General features: G+C 44.5%; 1 protein-coding gene across 6 annotated transcripts in view; it reads right to left on the reverse strand.

Moving 5' to 3' along the window:
- The window catches only part of ANKFN1 (ankyrin repeat and fibronectin type III domain containing 1), a 345,217-nt gene that overhangs the window by 183,944 nt on the left and 141,521 nt on the right, over positions 1 to 19,752 (reverse strand). For 4 of the 6 annotated variants that reach the window (XM_027624496.2, XM_027624490.1, XM_027624492.1 and 1 more), the window contains one exon: positions 4,993 to 5,085. The exons of the other annotated variants lie outside the window; for them this stretch is intronic. In XM_027624496.2, the coding sequence (XP_027480297.2) occupies positions 4,993 to 5,066 (74 nt within the window). In that variant the 5' untranslated portion in view covers positions 5,067 to 5,085. The remainder of the gene's footprint in view (positions 1 to 4,992; positions 5,086 to 19,752) is intronic. 6 annotated transcript variants of the gene reach the window in all.

The following is a 19,752-nucleotide window of genomic DNA, read 5'->3' on the forward strand; positions in this document are numbered from 1 at the left end:
GAACAGTCCTAGGCTGTGGGAGGGTGTTAGATTTTTGACTCACACACTTGCCTACAGCTTCTCAATTGATCATATAAAACCTTTCGAGTCATCAGACCCCGTCGACCCAATGAATTTCCAAGACTGGCGACTTCCTGTCGTTTCCTATTCTCGTCCAAGGTCCAAAATAAAAGCAACATGCGGTTTCAATACCTTGGTTTGGTGTTGGTGTTCTATAGACATGCCCTCCCTTTACCCTTCATTCAGCCAGCCCGGGCTGGAATTTCACTGTTCTACCTCTATCATAAGCTAGCTTAGTGTAAAGAGCGGTCCTTCAAAGCTCTGAATCTTTATCATCTAATGGGCTCAGCTGTTCTGCACCTATCCCCTTTTAAAAATGGCAGAGTCATCAGGGCATTCCTGGATGGGACTCCTTATTGGTAATTTTGTTTTGAGAGATGAGAGAAGTCCACATGAGAAAGCCTTGGCTTAGGCCATTACATTACCAAGTTCTAATGCCATATAGGGAAAGTGGGATGGGAGAAGTCAGCATTTTAGGGCGTTTTGAATTAAACTGAGCCGTTATGGTGGATCTGTCCTCCACTATTACATGCCATGCATGGTGAGACTCTGTGATCCTTAACGTCCAGAAAGAGGCAATCCAATCCAGCTGCCAGAGAGGAGCCTGACCAGAGTTTAACTCCAGCTGATGGCAGGAGAGGTGGCATGGCTCCAAAGCTGGATCTGAGGCCGGTCAAACGACCCTAGATAGTCCCTCTTATGGCTGAGGTGCAGCACCAATGCATGGCACATTTCCGCCTGAGCTGTGGATATCTGGGGATTATGTGAACCCTTTCCATGACAGCAAACTCAGGAACTCTGGAGGAATGCCATCCTACCAAAGCTTTGTGAAAACACTTCCTATGGCTCTTAACACATGCCGACTCCTGTTTTCTCTCTCTAGGGATGATGTGGAAAACTAGATTAGAAAACAATTACTGTGTTTTGGAATTAGTGGTTTCAATTCTTTCAGACTACTTGTGTGCACAAACTTCTGGTGTTGAACGCTGGGATTTGACTCAAGTGGAGGGACCCAAATTCTAAGCAGCAGACCTCCCAATTCAGGAGTACATCTAGGAGAGAGACTCTTGGCCCAATGGGCAAACAATCAAGTATCTGAGGACTCTATCACAACACACTGCCAATTATTAGCCATCTGCTGCTGAAACTGATCTTTCTCTCACCCTCAGAGCCTGCAGGATCAGCAAAGGAAGATGCCATTTTTGCAAATGCATAGCTCCTTGAGCTTATGTGTCTGACCCATCAATACTGACCTTGAGACTTTCAGTTTGATTCATTTTCTTTTAAAAAATGCAATTTCCTGTGTCTAAGGAGGGGGGGAAAGGTTAAAAAATATCATTATAAAGGCTCCAAAGATTTTTGGGACATCAAATTGCTCTGACAAACCATTTTTATGAGTTAAGTGTAAAGGAAACAGAAACATACGGATTAAATTTCCCTTAAAATACACATGGGCTTAAAAATTAAGGGGGAAAGAAGGACTTGGCAATGTGGATTTCAGGCCTTGCCAAACCCCAACTCCTGAGAAATAACTTGAGATGCTTGACAAACCCAAAAAGCAGCTGGGTTTGCCCTATGCCCTCACCGAGCAACATCTAGAGTCCCATGTGATTGGAAGCTCTGTAACTGAAATATGCTAATTTACAAACTCATGTTCTGATTCTTCAAATTACCCAAAACAGTCCCTGTTTATAAAATTTCTCCCTAAAGGCCTATTCCTCCTTGGGTTCTTCCTGTATCCAGGCAAAATCCCAGATCAGCATTATAATTCCCATTTCATGGATGAAAACACAGAACTCGATGGGGTTTAAACAAGATGGTTGGTGGCAGCTTTCTTAAGACAGAAAATTTACCCATCTACACCCCGCACCTGCCTTGAGAATAAAAGAGAATCATTGGTTCATTAAGTTCTATAATGGATTCATAGACAGATGGCAAGTATAAACTCCCCGTTGAGCACTGCGAATTCAGAGGGGTGTGTATGAATTTGTATAGTGTTCATGCACTCATATGTTATGAGTGCTTAATAAACATATGCTTATGGAACATAAATGTACTTCTGGGATCACAACGGAGAACAGAAATAAAAGCAGCTCACATTTATTGGGGTTTACTATGTGCTTGATATTGTGATAGCCACTTACCGAGTAGTGTCTCGGTTAATGGTCATTCGAACTTCCAGGGGTCAGTACTGTGACTATCTCCATTCTACGGAGGAGGAGGGGGGCACAGTGGGATTTAGTAATTTACCGAAGATTGGCTAGAAAGGGCATATCTAGGAGTTAAAGCCAAGAGTGGTGTTAAAGACACTTGGATTCTGCCTTCAAGAACTCTGGAGTCTCCTGGGCAAGCTTAAGACATATTTGAATGTAAATATAATAAAGAGTGATAAATGTCCCAGAGATATTCAGGGCAAAGATTACTTTCTACTGAGATTAGGAAGGCTTTGTGTAGAAGGCAGCTTTTGCATAAGGTTTTAAAGGATGGGTAAGATAGGAATGCCAGGGTAGAGGTGAGAGTCACTCCCGCCTGGAGCACATCCGAGAGAGACAGGGATGGGAGAAAGAAGCCTTGGGCACGACGGAGGTACTGCAGAGATGCACAAAAATCACGCCAAATGTACCTCTGACTCTGGCAAGTGCAATCACAAGCCATCAACCAAAACAAAAGAAAACAAGTCCTCCGAAATAAATTGCTCGGGCCATTTCATCTGCCATTGCCTAGGAACTGAGGCTATGATGGTAGGAGGAGCCTGTCATTCCCGTTGGTTCTGACTCTGAGAACCTCTTGTGATGTGAGCATCTCACAGTGCAGAGGGATTCTAGAGATGAAAGGTGCCCATTTTTGCATAACACAGACCCTAACCGTCTTTGCTAGTACTTAGGTGATAGGCTAGTTCCGGGGCTGGAGCAGTAACAGTCGATGCTGGTGTTACTGAGATGGAGCAATTTTAACTCTATGTGATATTTATTTATTTATTTTTTTAAAGATTTTATTTATTTATTTGACAGAGCGAGAGAGCACAAGCAGGAAGAGCAGCAGAGGGAGAGGGAGAAGCTGGCTCTCTGCCAAGCAGGGAGCCCGATGCGGGACTCAATCCCAGGACCCTGGCAGACACCTAACTATCCTAGCCACCCAGGCACCCCAACCTTATGTGATATTTATTTTATTTGCTGCTTTTAGAACTTAAACCCCCTGTATAAATGCAAATCCACTGTATCCGCTTTCTTTGTAAATTGTAAATGAACCCTTGAAATTAGCAGGGTCAAGCTGTTAAAAAAAAATCAATCCCAACAAAATGTAAATTGTGCATACAAATATATGTAGAACCTAAAATTGTTACTAATACATGAAAATACATTAACCTCTAAATAGATACAAAAACCCCCAACTATTTGCTCACTTAGGACAAACCAAGCATAGAGACTCTTGACACTTTGCAAAATGTTATTCAGTATCAACAGCAGGGGCTTCAAGACTTAAGGGTGGGAAAGTCACCCACTTAAGGGTGGGAAAGTCAGCAGCAGGGCTGAGATTTATCAGAGAAAATATGGGGAGGTTGATTCATCAGAATAAGAAATTGAAGAACAGTGAAGGTGCATGAAGAGTTAAAGTCTTCAAGAAAATGTGAATATGGTGTGAGTTGACATGATACCTGTATGACAAATATCTGATAACTTCACTATATTTTTCTCCAAATGCAAATGCAAGATATGCTCATTGTAGAAAATGTAGAATATATTAAAAAAAAAAACAACAGATAAATAGGGGAAAGCAAAAAGCATCCATAATCTGACCACAGAGAAAAATCATTTTATCTCTTTCTGTATTTTCTTCCATGTGTGTGTATTTTACATATTTATGTGAATTCATGCTCTGTATCCGTGGTTCTCAAACTTTAACTTATACCAGAGTTGCTGGGCTATTAAATCTTGCACTGCTGTGGGCTCACTTCCGGAGTCTCTGGTTCAGCAGGTCTGGCTGGGGCCCGGGAATGTGCATTTCCGCCAAGGTTATAGGTGCTGCAGCTGCTTGTCTGGGGACCATACACTGGGATCCACGGCTCCATGAGGTTTGGATCACTACATACTGCATCAAGAGTATTACAGTTATTGGAAAATATCTTTTCTCAGGGCTGCATCATATTTTATTCCATGATTTATTAACCATGCCCTGCTATTGAACAGTTCCTCCCATACCCATTGACTGGAGGCTGTCATATTTTTAAGAAAACCATGCTAAGGTGAGTAACATGCACCTCTAGCCTTGAGACTTAGAAAGCAAGCACATCTGAGGCTGGGAGATAAAAGGAAACATTTATACTCTTACGGTAACTTTGGACTTTAGAGGATCGTATTGCTCACACCACTGAAAGGAATGGTCCTCAGGAAATCGTTTTAGGTGTGCGGCGAAGACCTCAATAAGCCTTGGGAAGCTGTGTCTCTCACGAGGCAGTCATCACCGACTTCTGAGATGGGGCAAGTTGTTCTTTTGAAATGCTCACAAGGAGAGGAGAACCAAGACAGGAGTCTGCGAGATGGATGTCTGATAGGCAACCAGCTAAAAATCTAGTTCCAGAAGCCGCTCGATAAGCTCGTGGTTCCAAAGAAACCTCTGACGGACGCTCTCGGTGAGCAGGCTCTGAGCATGAACAACATCATAATGTGGAAGGCTCTGGCCCTGCCGCCTTTTTCTCATCTCAGCACTGAGCCAGAGAAACAGTTAAACCACCAGCAGCTCCCCAACAGTGGTTTCCGCCCTTAGCGACTGCCAGCCCCTGCAGGCTCACCACACACAGCCTCAGAGGTCTGGCTCCCGAGCGCCTCTCTGCCCAGACGCCATAACAATGAGAAAGGAAAACTGCGGCCACCACAGGGCTGCAGAGGTCAATGATCCACTGCAGCCTCCACCCTGCCAGCAAATTCCCCTCACCCCACGCCTGCGCCTTGCTTCTCATCCTGGAACTTTCCCCAAACATCCACAGAAGTCGAGGTTCTCATGTTCATTCATCGTCTTGGACTGTCCCTGAAGAAGAATTTAAAGAGATCCAGTGAAGCTACATTTCATAGTGAGGACTCTCTGGGCACTTTGGTACTATTCACTGTGGGTGAACCCAGTAAAATCATAGGAACAATGAGACCAAATGTTGTGTGAACAGTGATATTGGCCAAGCATGCTATAGAGGTTGTATCATCTGACCTAATCTTCACATTGGCCCTAGGAGTTCAGCACTATTACTCTTCCCATTTTACCAACGAAGAAAGAAATGGAGGATCAGAGAGGCTAAACCACTTGCCCAAATGTCACTCAGTGGACAAGGGATGGAGGTGGACTTAAACCCAAATCTACTGGACTCCAAAGTCTGTGTTCTCTCTTTTTTTTTTTTTTTAAGATTTTATTTATTTATTTGACAGAGAGACAGTGAGAGAGGAACACAAGCAGGGGAAGTGGGAGAGGGAGAAGCAGGCTTCCTGCGGGGCTCGATCCCAGGACCCTGGGATCATGACCTGAGCGGAAGGCAGACACTTAACTGACTGAGCCACCCAGGCGCCCCGAAAGTTCATGTGCTTTATCACCACTCTAATCAGCTTCTTTTAGGGTCTCATATTTGTGTAAACGTCTCTTCATCAGATTCATAGAAATGCTAAAGAAGACCAAGCATTTCACTTTTTTAGAGAATTTTCAATGGTAAGGTAGATTCATAATAGCTAATTTTGAATCAGCCAAGAGAAAATCCCCTGATTTCCTGGGTTATTGGTTTACCACCCATGGTACTGAGATCACAGGAAGCACATAGAGGTAGTTCATGAGGGACTCTGAGTTAACCACATCAATTAGCCAGAGGTTTCAATAAAAGTTTCTGTCCTATTAAAATAAACTGGATTTTTAAAATCCTTAATTTAGGTACTGATTTTATGTGTGTGCGTGTGGGTGCGGCGGCAGTACTAAGTACTAATATATACACACATATATACTGATACATATATACATATATGTATACATAGAACTAAATATACAATATATGTGTATATATTATTAAATATATTGGCTGTATTACTAAATATACATTACTTAAATATATAATGTATATATATTATTAAATATACAAAGAGAGATTTCTTTATATCGTGGTGGGACCCATGTTTCTTAACGGAGCGTACAGTAGTGGTTCTCAAACATTTGTGTGCACTGGAACGGAGGTTTGTTAAAACAGACCACTGGGCCCCCACCCCAGTTTCCAAGTCGGGAATTCTGGGTGGGGCCCAAGGGTCTGAGTTCCTAACAAGTTCCCAGGTGATGCTGATCCTGCTGGTCTGGGAGCACCTCTGAATGCAGCTGGAGAAGAGGAACTGCCAAAGCTTTACCCTCCAGAGAAAGAGGCCTCTGCTGTGTTATTTTAAAGGGAATTCCATGCCACACTGCCTTTCCGCTGAAATGATGGATTGGTGATGTGACCGGAGAGATCGTCAAAGCCAGAGGAGGCCCAGTGTTTTCTGATAGTCTCCTCTCCATCAATAACGGGAAAGGATATTGGCTTCTTTGTTACCTGATGTAATTTTAGAGATGGTTGCTTAGTCATTTTCTGCAGCCATCCTAGGAATTGGACTTCACTCCTGTGGCTGGAAAGATTATATGCCCTTGCTAAAACTGTGACTGCTTTCCCAGATTCACCCATCAAAATGCCCTGTGAAAAATTACCCAGCCCTGATGGCTCAGGCTTGTGCAGTGTGCACTGCTTCCGGAAGTTTCTTAGCATATTGGGAGTAGAGGGAGTTTAGAATCAGGGTTCCCTCAGTAATATTTTCATCTAAATTAATGGGTTGAGCTCTGTGGCAGAAAAACGGGTTGAGCTCTGTGCCAGACTTGGGCTGTCCCTGAGTGACACAGCCATAAGGCAAGCAGGTCAGGCCCGTGCTCCAGTGTGCAGTTCTTTGGGTCTTGCTCTGTGTCTTTGCTTTAGCAAAATAGCATCCACAGTGCTGTACTAGGCTCCACATTCCGTATTATCAAAGAATCAAATTCTCAAACTTCTACTATCTCTCCCTAGGATGGAGAAAGCCAGGCTAACTTCCAGCCTCACATTCTGAGAGCAGACCAGAGGCCAGAAAATGTCAGTCTGCTTTCTTCTTTGATAAGCTTCCTTGGCGAAGTGTGATGACCTGAATTACGGTATGGCCTGCAGCCCGAGAATCTTGAAGTCGGCTTCTGGCTTCCCCTGTCTCTAGCCTCCCTTCAGGCAGTGGTGTCTGGCCCACAGTGCTATAGATCAATCACTCGGTTTCCAGAGGCAATCAGGCATTCTCTTTATGATTACGGGTGCCACCAGAGGAACGGAAACAGCCACAGATAACCCCAAACAGAGCGGACCCAGAAGCCAGTTCTTCTGTTTGCTTTGGGAAGGCATTATTCGGTTTCTTTATATAGCCATTTTGCCTTTCGAGCTGATAACAAAACAAATTTTTGTTCCCTGAGTACATAAGGTCTCATGGTGGGGAAGAGGACCAGCAATTTGCTAATTAGAGAGGAAGAGGAAAACAAAGCCTGGAATTTAAGGAAAAGGCAACTGAATTCGCTTATAAAGGATGCTCCCCTTGCTGAGAGAACCTGCCAGGTAGCTAAACCACCAGAAGATGTTTCTGCCTGGAATGTTAAAAAGGGAGCTTGGGGGCTTCCAATACAAAGGTCTTCAGACGGTTCCCTGGAGCCCTGGAGAGGGTTGGAGGCCCTGGGACTTCCAAGGGATGAATAAGGCCCAGCTCTTACCCTCAAGGAGTTCAAGGTCCAACAAATTCACTCATTCATCTGACAAGTGTTTACTGAACACTTGGAATGTGCCAGGGAGGCTGTTTTGGTAATGAAATCTCAGAGTAGGGAGAGACTCTAGATCAGGGATCAGAAGTCTTCTGGGAAGCAGCATCTTTTCTGTGCTGGCCTTGGCAGATCGTTGCCTGACCTCTGACCTCATCTTGGCGGAGTGGGGAGGCTACCACTTTGTGGCAGCTTATCGCACTGCTCCACAGTCCCCTGGCTCAGAGGCTCACTCTGTGCTGTACTTAATTCGTTACCTGCCTTCTTAGATTTTACCCCAAATGAAACCAATGTCTCCTTGGAAGACTGCTGTGGGACTCACTAACCCTGCCTGCCCCCCTGAAGCCCACTTACCCCTCCCCCTAAGATAACCACACACACACAAATCCACCCATGCCAAACCCCAAATGCTGCTGGGTTTGTGTCTGCATCTGTGCTTGGCAGAGCTGCTGGTGTGTATGTGGGAGACACTGAGTTAAAAAGCGGACAGAGAAGAAGGTGAGGATGCATATGTTTGGGTCAGTGCCTTAACACTGCACCTGGCCTGCAGTAGGTCCTCAGCAAATATCTGTCCAGGGAGTGATCAATGGATGAACAAGTAGGTGAGGGACGAGAGTATGAATTACTACGTAGACTACCACTTTTTCATGTTATGGGCTGTGTTTCATTCGTCTTCCCATGCCCAGTACCTAAGACAGTGGTACTTGGCCCACCAGTCAAGTTCAGGAAGAAATAATTTATGAATAAATGGATGGATAGATGGAATTGAAAACCACTGGCAGATAAGTAGGAGTTTAATAAACGTCTGAGGGAACAAATGCACGCCCACGCATGCACAAATGAAGGTACAAACCAAGGAGCGACGCCTCCCTAGGGATGGTCATTCTGCTGCCACTGGAGGACATCACAGTCAGAGTGAGTAGGTGAGAAAAGCATGACCCTTTTTAATAGAGCTGTTGGTGCTTTCTCAGCATGAGAAGCTCTTTCCTACGGTTGACTCAGCAGCCCAGGCAGTGTGCCTTCATCCTGTGGTCTCTTCTAACACGCTAGGGTTAGCTAGGTGAGATTTTGTTTTGTTTTGTTTTTTAATCAAACTCTGCTTTGCTTAGAGATCCTACACTTCTTTGCTTTGCTTTCCAGTTGCTTAAGGGAATACGGACATTAGCTAGAAATGGTTACAGATGCTAACCGAGAAACTGTCTGGTTTGGTGAACAGAGAAAACAAAGGTCTGGAGAAAATCAACAGCACATACTGATGTCTGCACCCCTGTCCTTCCCAGGACCACCTAGAGACCCACTGCAAACACTTCTCCCAAAAAGGTCTCTTCCTGAATCTGGCACACTCTGGCAGAGTAAGTCTATCTCCCCCAGGCATGGTCCTTAGCTTCTCAGAGCCATACTCCATACAGATGAGACCACATGTTACTTTTCATCACATTGCCTCTGTTCCCTGGAAGGTAGCCCTAAGATGGTACAGGATCAAGAGTACTGAAATTTGGTTTGTTTTTCCTCCTGTGATTATTAGATCCTCAGCCTCTGAGTCAGTTCAGCTGTACTCCCCAGGAAACCAAGTTTTACTTTGTCCTAGCAGGAATCTGACTCAGCCTCTGCCTCTTTGGAAGGCACTGTGATTTCCATGCCAGTGATGAAAAGGAAAACCAGGGAGGTAGAAATGATGCCCACTACTTAGCAACGTACGTTCTCAGCAACATGCTCCTTCTGAGATGCCACCTGGTTGGCTCTCCTGCGTCCTACTGAAATGAAGGAAAAAGTATTGGCAGCAGCTCTAAGAGAGATAAAGAATCTGTCACAAACTGTAGGAGAATTCCACATAGTTTAGTGGATTAAGTACCCTTCTCTTAAGCCAATTTACTGCTGGTTCTTTGTTAAATTAGGGTCATTTGCCAATTAATTTTCAAGGCAAGTATTTGGCACTAAACAGGTACTTCAGGGAAATAGGTGAATAGGCTAGCAAAGTTTAACAGTTGCCTCTGGACCAAGCATCAGAAGCTACAGCCCATCTTTGCTTCGAAAGAGCGCTGGAGAACTTCTGGACAGTCCATGGGAAGAGGCAGAAGCAGGCTGGGTGGCAAGGCTGTCTGCTGGCCCCACTTTTAAGTTCCAAGCCCTGCAGCAAAGGATTATAGGCCAAGTTGGGCAAGAAGCGAAGGCTACCCAAGGCCACTGTAACAGGCAGCTGTCCAGTGTCCAGGTCAGCCCAGCTAGATGAAGCCAAGGTTCAGTTAGCTGGAATAACATCAGGCTTTCGGCTAAATGTGCTTTGGACTAGTACATATCTGGGCATCAGAAAGTCAGTTCTATCCAGTAGGATAGCCCATATCCTTCATGGGCTTCAGGTCTTGACCTGAACTGATCTGCCCTACTTGGACATTACTGGCAGGCACTCCCCAGTCACAGGATTTTCTTCTGAGGTTATGAGAGTGCATACACTCAAAACAGAAGAATCCCATATGTTCAGTCAATTAACGAGTTAAAACATCCATCCAAGGCCCTTACAGAGGGAAAATCAGACAAGGAGTTTATTAGGAAGACCAAACGGATTCTGGAGAGACTTTGACATGGGACCAAAATACACACTGACCCTTGAGATGCTCCAGTGACATTCTTCTGGAGACATTTTGCCCCTCAGAAATTACCGACAGTCTCAATAGGGTTTTCTTCGTTCTGGTCACTTCTCAGGATGGGATGGTCTGAAATGACCCAGACTCTTTATTTGCAAACTGGAAATACTGCTTTTAGAGGTAGGGGCACAGTTCTGAAAGATGACCTTTCTTTGCCTCTCTAATTAGGTTGAAGGTATTTAAAATCCTTCTTTTAAGTCGGTGTTCTCCAAGCATTATAGTAGACCTCCGAGCTTGGACACTGGAGACAGGCACTCATATAAACTTGTCTTCATGTTATTACTTTTCACAGGAGGGAGGAAATGAGATCAGACACCATTCAGAGAGCAATTTTGATCAGATATTCCTCCAAACATCTGCAAATCAATAGAGACTGAGGTGAGAGAGGCTATCGGGGGCCCCAGCACAGTAACCAATGAGACCAGCTACCATCTGCCTGAGCTGGGCCGCAGATAGACAATTTCATACTTTCGCTCTGAATTGCTGAGCTATCCTTATTTAGAGTACCAGACAGACTCAACTCTCCCTTGCACCTTTCGAATACCTGGTTTGCATGTCACCCCAACCAGAGAGGGTGGCGCGGGGAGAAAGCTCTAGGTTCGGCTGCATCTCAAATGTGCCAATAGGACATAATTCCGAATTCTAAAAAGAGAAAGTAAAAAGTGCTATATTGAGGCGTACATAAATTTGATCTAAACAGATACTGGTTGTATCTCTGGCGGCCTCCTACATCAATATTCCTTCGGGCACTTCTGGCTTTTAAGAACCTTTTCAACTCTGTCATCTTATAATTATCCACACAGCATCGGATTCCACAGATGGAGGAAATGAGTCCCGCAGAGGCAAAGAGATTTCTCCTGAGAGCTTTCAAGTGCCTGTTTCTTTTCTTTTTTTTTTTTTTTTTAAGATTTTATTTATTTATTTGACAGAGAGAGAGTGAGAGATAGAGAGCACGAGAGGGAAGAGGGTCAGAGGGAGAAGCAGACTCCCCGCTGAGCGGGAAGCCCGATGTGGGACTCGATCCGGGGACTCCAGGATCATGACCTGAGCCGAAGGCAGTCGCTTAACCAACTGAGCCACCCAGGCGCCCTCCAGTGCCTGTTTCAATTGTGGGGCTAACAGGGACGTCGGTGCTGTAATTCTACAGCGTTCACCATCCTGCCTGAAATCTTTGTTGAGGAAACAGGGGGGAGAGAGGTTGAAGAGGGAAAGAAGGGGAGAAGGGAGGAGGGAATAGGGGAGGAAGAGGGAATGAGAAGGGGGAAATAAGCAGAAAAGGGGCAAAGAGGAGAAAGGAAAACCCCCACCCATCCTGAGGGACCGTGCAATGGGTGGGGAGTTTAGGTCCCAGACCCACAACTCACTAGCTGCAGGATGGAACTGTCTGCCTCTCAGTCTTCTTGACTGTGAAATGGGACCGGCTACTTCTGCTGTGCCTTCCTCACAGGGTCTGCCAGCCCACAGCAGACCAAGCACGTGAAGGAGCTTTGGGAAACAGAGTGCTGTTCAACTCGAAGGCAGCACGGTAGCAGAAAGTCAGTTACTCTGGTAGGGAATTCAGGATTTTGGTTACCTTGGAGGTCACTTAAGACGTTTAAATTCCCCATTGCTACTGAGTGACAACAGGGGCAATGTGGGCTTCCTTCATAAACAGTGAGGATTCCAGGGTGAGCTGCCCCAAAGCGCGGGCTCCAGGCGCTAGAAGAAATGGAGCTGTCTCTCTGCTTTTCGAGGCCAAGACATCAAGACGTAAAGCAGCCACAGGGCAAGTTTGATGGGGAACCAGCGAGGCAGAGAAAGAACTCTGCTGAGATACTCTGCTCTGTAGGCAGGCTTCTCACTGACATGAATGAGAACTGTACACACTACGGAGCTGAGGACTGGCTCGTAAATTCTAAGGATCACCTGGGCTTTCTGATGAGCCAATCTGCTGTCCTCTTTGCTCCGGAAGCAGAATTGGGGCCTCAAGGCCAGGCCCAAGTGATGGGACGGTAGAGACAGGAAAGCTACTGCTGAGCTCTAGCAAAATGCCTTTTTCTCCAGGTCTGTGAGGCACCTTCTAGGACTGTCCCCTGCCCCTATGGTATAGATCTCAGGTACTATAAACACTGATGAATTTGGTCCTTTACTTGTCTCCTGTTAATAACAACTACCCGGAGCCTCTGCCAGTTAGCACACTGTCCTCTTGAAACAGTGAGGGCAAAAGGCAGGGCCTTTGAATGACTCAGGGTCCACCTTCACAGACGTGGATATGATACAAAGTGATATCACAACAGCAGCCAAGGGTAATTTGCTGAAGGCCTCTGCACTGTGTTAACCCTGTGGTCGGCCACCAAGGTTGGCCCTCCAAGGCCATCTGCCCGCTGTGTGCTCTGCATGACGAAGCAACTCTCCATGTCATCAGCAGCTTTTTGAGCTAGAGATTTCATTATAAGCCTGTATCCTGTTCTATAATATTTGCATGGTAGTCCTCTGTAAGTTTTCTTCTTCCAATTGGCGAAAAATCTTGCAGGAGTGATTTGAGGATGGTCTCCCATCTACACTCAGATGTAGAGGATCTCCTGTCTCTGATGGCCAGGATTAGCGCTTATTTCCCTGAGGGCAGGCTCTAAATAGCTTAAAAAAAATTAACTTCTCTGCTACCGTTTGGGCACCGAAGACGAGTGGGGAACTGTCCTAGGCTCTTTACAAACACCATTTAGTTCCATAGCAGGAACTAAATACATGAGGTGGATCGTACTGCCTTCATTCAAAGGATAAGAAGATGGAAACTCTGAGTGGGTGAGCAGTTTGTTCCATGCCACCAAGCTGTACAACCAGGACTCCAATTCAGGCTCATCTGGTGCAAAGCCCAGGCTCAGACCCCATGGCTGTACTGCTTTCTCATTAGCAGACGTTAGTTGGTGGTGGAAAGAAATCTGATTCCACATCAGACTGACTGTACTGAGACCCAACTCTGTGACTTTGGGTAAATTATTTACCTGGCTGTGCTTCCCTTTTTGCTTGAAAAATGGGGAGTGTGAGCCCTGCCTTCTGTGCCTTGTGGGGTTGTGAGGATCAGATGGAAAGTCTTGGGAAACTGTAACAAGCCTCACAAATATAAGGGATTTGAGTAGTATTCCTGATGAGAAAATTGTCACCCCATATCATAATATCAAGGGACTTATCTTTAGAAATTTTTGATAGGAGTTAAGAAGGATGGTAACATTTTACCTATGGTTGGTGGGGTGCTTGGAAGAAGTCCCTGGTTACTTTCCTAAGTTAGGTATTCACTCTATCTATCTATCTTTTATCTATCTATCTATCTATCTATCTATCTATTTATCTATCATCTATCTGCCTGCTTACCTATCCATCCATCTATCCATCTATCATCTCCCATCCCAGATGACTTTCTTACAACGTGACTACATTTCTCCTGCTAAAAAGGGGTGGGGTCTAATGTCCTTTGTCTTTGAATCTTGGCAGTGGGTTACAAACTCCTTGATGCCATGCAACTTGATGTTAAGTGAGCCTATGTCATAAAAAGGATCAGCTTCCACCTGGCTCAGGTACTTGTCCTTCAACCCTGCCACCATGTGGGGAGGAAGTCCTGGTCCCATGGAGAGGCCATGTGTGAGTGTTCTGGACAACAGACACAACTAGGCCTCAAATGACAGCATCAATGTGTGAATGAATGTGCCTCTGGATAATTTCAGCCCTCAACCTCTGAGTGTGCCAGCTGAGGCCCCAGACAGGATGGAACAGAGACAAGCTGCCCCAAATACGTACATCTGAATTCTTGAACCACAGAAACCATGAGGAATAATAAACGATAATTATTGTTTTAACTCACTAAGTTGTTAAGGAGGAAAAGATTTGGAAACATTAAAATTGGGTCACAGAGACCCCAAGATCACATTGCAGTTTTCTCTAAGGTTTATCTGGCTTGAGTAGCTTTCTATTCTGGAAGTTCAAGATCATGAGGGGAGGCAGGAGATGTTGTCTGCGCCAACCTCTAACTGTAGACCTAAGGGATGGCCCCGGGGCAGGTCACAGGAAGATAGCTAACCAACAGGCCTGGCATAGGTTGGCTAAGTGACTTTCCACACTGGAATGCTTTTGAAAATGAAAGGGGGTGGTGGGCGCCTGGGTGGCTCAGTCAGTTAAGCGGCTGCCTTGGGCTCAGGTCATGATCCCAGGGTCCTGGGATCAAGTCCCATGTCAGGCTCCCTGCTCAGCAGGGAGTCCGCTTCTCCCTTTCCCTCTGCCCCCACCTTGTGCTCTCTCTCTCTCTTTCTCTCACTCTATCTCAAATTTAAAAAAAAAGAAAAAATGAAAGGGGGTGTTACTAAGAGTTATTCTGGTTCACCAGGTGTAGGTGGGGATATCCTGGTATACTGGACTTAGAGACTAATGTGACAGCAGCCAATCAGTAGGAGGTGATGAGGGTTGTGATGGAGAACAGTGTAATGACCTGGATGGGGATGTCTCTGTTTGCAACAGTTATATGCCAAGTCAGGTGCGGAGGCAGGATTTGGATCCTGAGTGGGGAGAGAGAGGCACAGTTTATTTTTATTTTTATTTTTTTTAAAAGATTCTATTTATTTGAGAGAGTGAGAGAGAGCATGTGTGCATGAGAGGGCATTGGCATGGGGGGGGTGAGGGCAGGGGGAGAAACAGACTCTCTGAACAGGGAGACCAACACGGGGCTCAATCTCAGGACCCTGGGATCATGACCTGAGCCTAAGGCAGATGCTTAACCGACTGAGCCACCCAGGCGCCCCGAGGCTCAGTTTTAATGTTGGAAAAGCTAAGAAGAAAAACACATCAGCATTGTACCGTTCCAACTCTGAGACCTCTCTTAACCAAGAAGGTGAATTTTAACTATCCATTTTGTTTTGAGAAACTCCTTCATGGGAGATGGAATAAAGACAGAGAGGGGCATACAGGAGTCGTCTGGGGTGTGTGTGCATATGTGTGGAGGGAGAAAAGGCAGGGAAATAAGGAAGGGGGGGAAGGAAGTTCTGGAAGAAGGATGTTTTGAAACAGACTTGGGGTGGGATGCTGGCCGCTTCTGACCAAAAGATCCTAAAGATTTCAGTGAGGGTGGGATGCCACCTCCAGCCCAGCAGCTCAAAGGAACAAGCCTTTAGCTGCCTGTCCAGTCTCTGCCTCATACTCTTTAAAGAATAGGAATTTGTTTGCAAGGGAAAGACCACACACAGTCCCCAACCACACCCCTGCTGTCACCCTAAATGACACTGGCATGGCTCAACTAAAATTCTGAGAGAAGGGAACAGATTATAAGGACATCATAGTTGCAGATTTCTTCATGACATGACTTACTGAAGTAGTCACAGATTCCTTTCTATCAAAAAATAGTGCAATATTTTTATAGTCACAGAATAAACAGAGTCCTGACTTGGGCTTCATATTTTACATAGCTCATTCTAGGTAATCTGGGTTCTTTCTGACATGTTTCTGACAATTATGGCAATTGTTCCTCTTTTGGGAAGTTGAGAAAATTTGCCTACCTCTCTTCCCTCATCTCACTAAGCTTGTCTCAATGAACTAAACAAAGTTTCTCTTTAGGTTGCCTGGAAATTCCCTGTTTGTGTTGGAACCTCTGGAGCTTCTATACATTGGCACACCTCAACCCTGTTCTTTACCAGATTCGGACTCTCTAGCCTTGGTTGTTGCCTGAGCATCTGTACCATTACACAGAGCAGAGGCCTTCAAATTTCTGTGACCGTGACTTCCACTAAGAAACACTCTAATACCTATTCTTCTGAAACTGTTCCAAAAAATAGAAATGGAAGGAAAACTTCCAAACTCGTTTTATGAGGCCACCATTACCTTGATCGCCAAACCAGACAAAGACCCCATCGAAAAGGAGAATTACAGACCAATATCCTTGATGAACATGGATGCAAAAACTCTCACCAAAATACTAGCCAATAGGATCCAACAGTACATTCCAAGGATTATTCACCATGACCAAGTGGGATTTATCCCTGAGCTACAAGGTTGGTTCAACATCTGCAAATCAATCAGTGTGATACAATACATTAATAAAAGAAAGAACAAGAACCATATGATCCTCTCAATAGATGCAGAAAAAGCATTTGACAAAGTACAGCATCCTTTCTTGATCAAAACTCTTCAGAGTATAGGGATAGAGGGCACATACCTCAATATCATAAAAGTCATCTATGAAAAACCCACAGCGACTATCATTCTCAAAGGGGAAAAACTGAGAGCTTTCCACCTAAGATCAGGAACACGGCAGGGATGTCCACTATCACCACTGCCATTCAACATAGTATTAGAAGTCCTAGCCACAGCAATCAGACAACAAAAAGAAATCAAAGGCATCCAAATTGGCAAAGAAGAAGTCAAACTCTCACTCTTTGCAGATGATATGATACTTTATGTGGAAAACCCAAAAGACTCCACCCCAAAACTGCTAGAACTCATACAGGAATTCAGTAAAGTGGCAGGATATAAAATCAATGCACAGAAATCAGTGGCATTCCTATACACCAACAACAAGACAGAAGAGAGACAAATCAAGGAGTTGATCCCATTTACAATGGCACCCAAAACCATAAGATACCTAGGAATAAATTGAACCAAAGAGGCGAAGGATCTGTACTCAGAACACTATAAAATACTCATGAAAGAAATTGAAGAAGACACAAAGAAATGGAAAAACATTCCATGCTCATGGATTGGAAGAACAAACATTGTGAAGATGTCAATCCTACCTAGAGTAATCTACACATTCAATGCAATCCCCATCAAAATACCATCCACTTTTTTCAAAGAAATGGAACAAATAATCCTAAAATTTGTATGGAACCAGAAGAGACCCCGAATAGCCAGAGGAATATTGAAAAAGAAAAACAAAGCCGGTGGCATCACAATTCCAGACTTCCAGCTCTATTACAAAGCTGTCATCATCGAGACAGTATGGTACTGGCACAAAAACAGACACATAGATCAATGGAACAGAATCGAGAGCCCAGAAATGGACCCTCAACTCTATGGTCAACTCATCTTTGACAAAGCAGGATAGAATGCCCAATGGAAAAAAGACAGTTTCTTCAACAAATGGTGTTGGGAAAATTGGACAGCCACATGCAGAAGAATGAAACTGGACCATTTCCTTACACCACACACAAAAATAGACTCCAAATGGTTGAAAGACCTAAACGTGAGACAGGAGTCCATCCAAATCCTAAAGGAGAACACAGGCAGCAACCTGTTCGACCTCAGCCACAGCAACTTCTTCCTAGAAACATCGCCAATGGCAAGGGAAGAAAGGGCAAAAATGAACTATTGGGACTTCATCAAGATAAAAAGCTTTTGCACAGCAAAAGAAACAGTCCACAAAACCAAAAGACAACCGACAGAATGGGAGAAAATATTTGCAAATGACATATCAGATAAAGGGCTAGTATCCAAAATCTATAAAGAACTTATCAAACGCAACACCCAAAGAACAAATAATCCAATCAAGAAATGGGCAAAAGATATGAACAGAGATTTTTCCAAAGAAGACATCCAAATGGCCAACAGACACATGAAAAAGTGCTCAACATCGCTCGGCATCAGGGAAATCCAAATCAAAACCTCAACGAGATACCACCTCACACCCATTAGAATGGCTAAAATTAACAAGTCAGGAAACGACAGATGTTGGTGGGGATGTGGAGAAAGGGGAACCGTCCTACACTGTTGGTGGGAATGCAAGCTGGTGCAGCCACTCTGGAAAACAGTATGGAGGTTCCTCAAACAGTTGAAAATAGAGCTACCATATGATCCAGCAATTGCACTACTGGGTATTTACCATAAAGATACAAATGTAGGGATCTGAAGGGGTACGTGTGCCCCAATGTTTATAGCAGCAATGTCCACAATAGCCAAACTGTGGAAAGAGCCAAGATGCCCATCGACAGAAGAATGGCTAAAGAAGAAGTGGTATATATACACAATGGACTATCATGCAGCCATCAAAAGGAATGAGATCTTGCCATTTGCAACGACGTGGATGGAACTGGAGGGTATTATGCTGAGTGAAATAAGTCAATCAGAGAAAGACATGTATCATATGACCTCACTGATATGAGGAATTCTTAATCTCAGGAAACAAACTGAGGGTTGCTGGAGTGGTGGGGGGTGGGAGGGATGGGGTGGCTGGGTGATAGACATTGGGGAGGGTATGTGCTATGTGAGCACTGTGAATTGTACAAGACTGATGAATCATGGATCTGTACTTCTGAAACAAATAATGCAATATATGTTAAGAAAAAAAAAGAAGAAGAAGATAGCAGGAGGGGAAGAATGAAGGGGAGTAAGTCAGAGGGGGAGATGAACCATGAGAGACGATGGACTCTGAAAAACAAACTGAGGGTTCTGGGGGGTGTGGGGGGATGGGTTAACCTGGTGATGGGTATTAAAGAGGGCACATTCTGCGTGGAGCACTGGGTGTTATGCACAAACAATGAATCATGGAACACTATAGCAAAAACTAATGATGTAATGTAAGATAAAAAGCTTTTGCACAGCAAAAGAAACAGTCAACAAAACAAAAAAGACAACCAACAGAATGGGAAAAGATATTTGCAAATGACATATCAGATAAAGGGCTAGTATCCAAAATCTATAAGGAACTTCTTAAACTCAACACCCAAAGAACAAATGATCCAATCAAGAAAGGGGCAGAAAACATGAACAGACATTTTTCCAGAGAAGACATCCAAATGGCCAACAGACTCATGAAAAAGTGCTCAACATCGCTCAGCATCAGGGAAATCCAAATCAAAACCTCAGTGAGATAACACCTCACACCAGTCAGAATGGCTAAAATTAACAAGTCAGGAAATGACACATGTTGGTGGGGATGCGGAGAAAGGGGAACCCTCCTACACTGCTGGTGGGAATGCAAGCTGGTGCAGTCACTCTGGAAAGCAGTATGGAGGGTCGTCAAAAAGTTGAAAATAGAGCTACCATATGACCCAGCAATTGCACTACTGGGTATTTACCCCAAAGATACAAATGTAGGGATCCGACAGGGTACATGCACCCCAATGTTTATAGCAGCAATGTCCACAATAGCCAAACTATGGAAAGAGCCAAGATGTCCATCGACAGATGAATGGCTAAAGAAGAGGTGGTATATATACATCAAAAGGAATGAGATCTTGCCATTTGCAATGATGTGGATGGAATTGGAGGGTATTATGCTGAGTGAAAT

This window comes from Zalophus californianus, chromosome 16 (genome assembly GCF_009762305.2).
Source record: "Zalophus californianus isolate mZalCal1 chromosome 16, mZalCal1.pri.v2, whole genome shotgun sequence".
NCBI lineage: Eukaryota > Metazoa > Chordata > Mammalia > Carnivora > Otariidae > Zalophus > Zalophus californianus.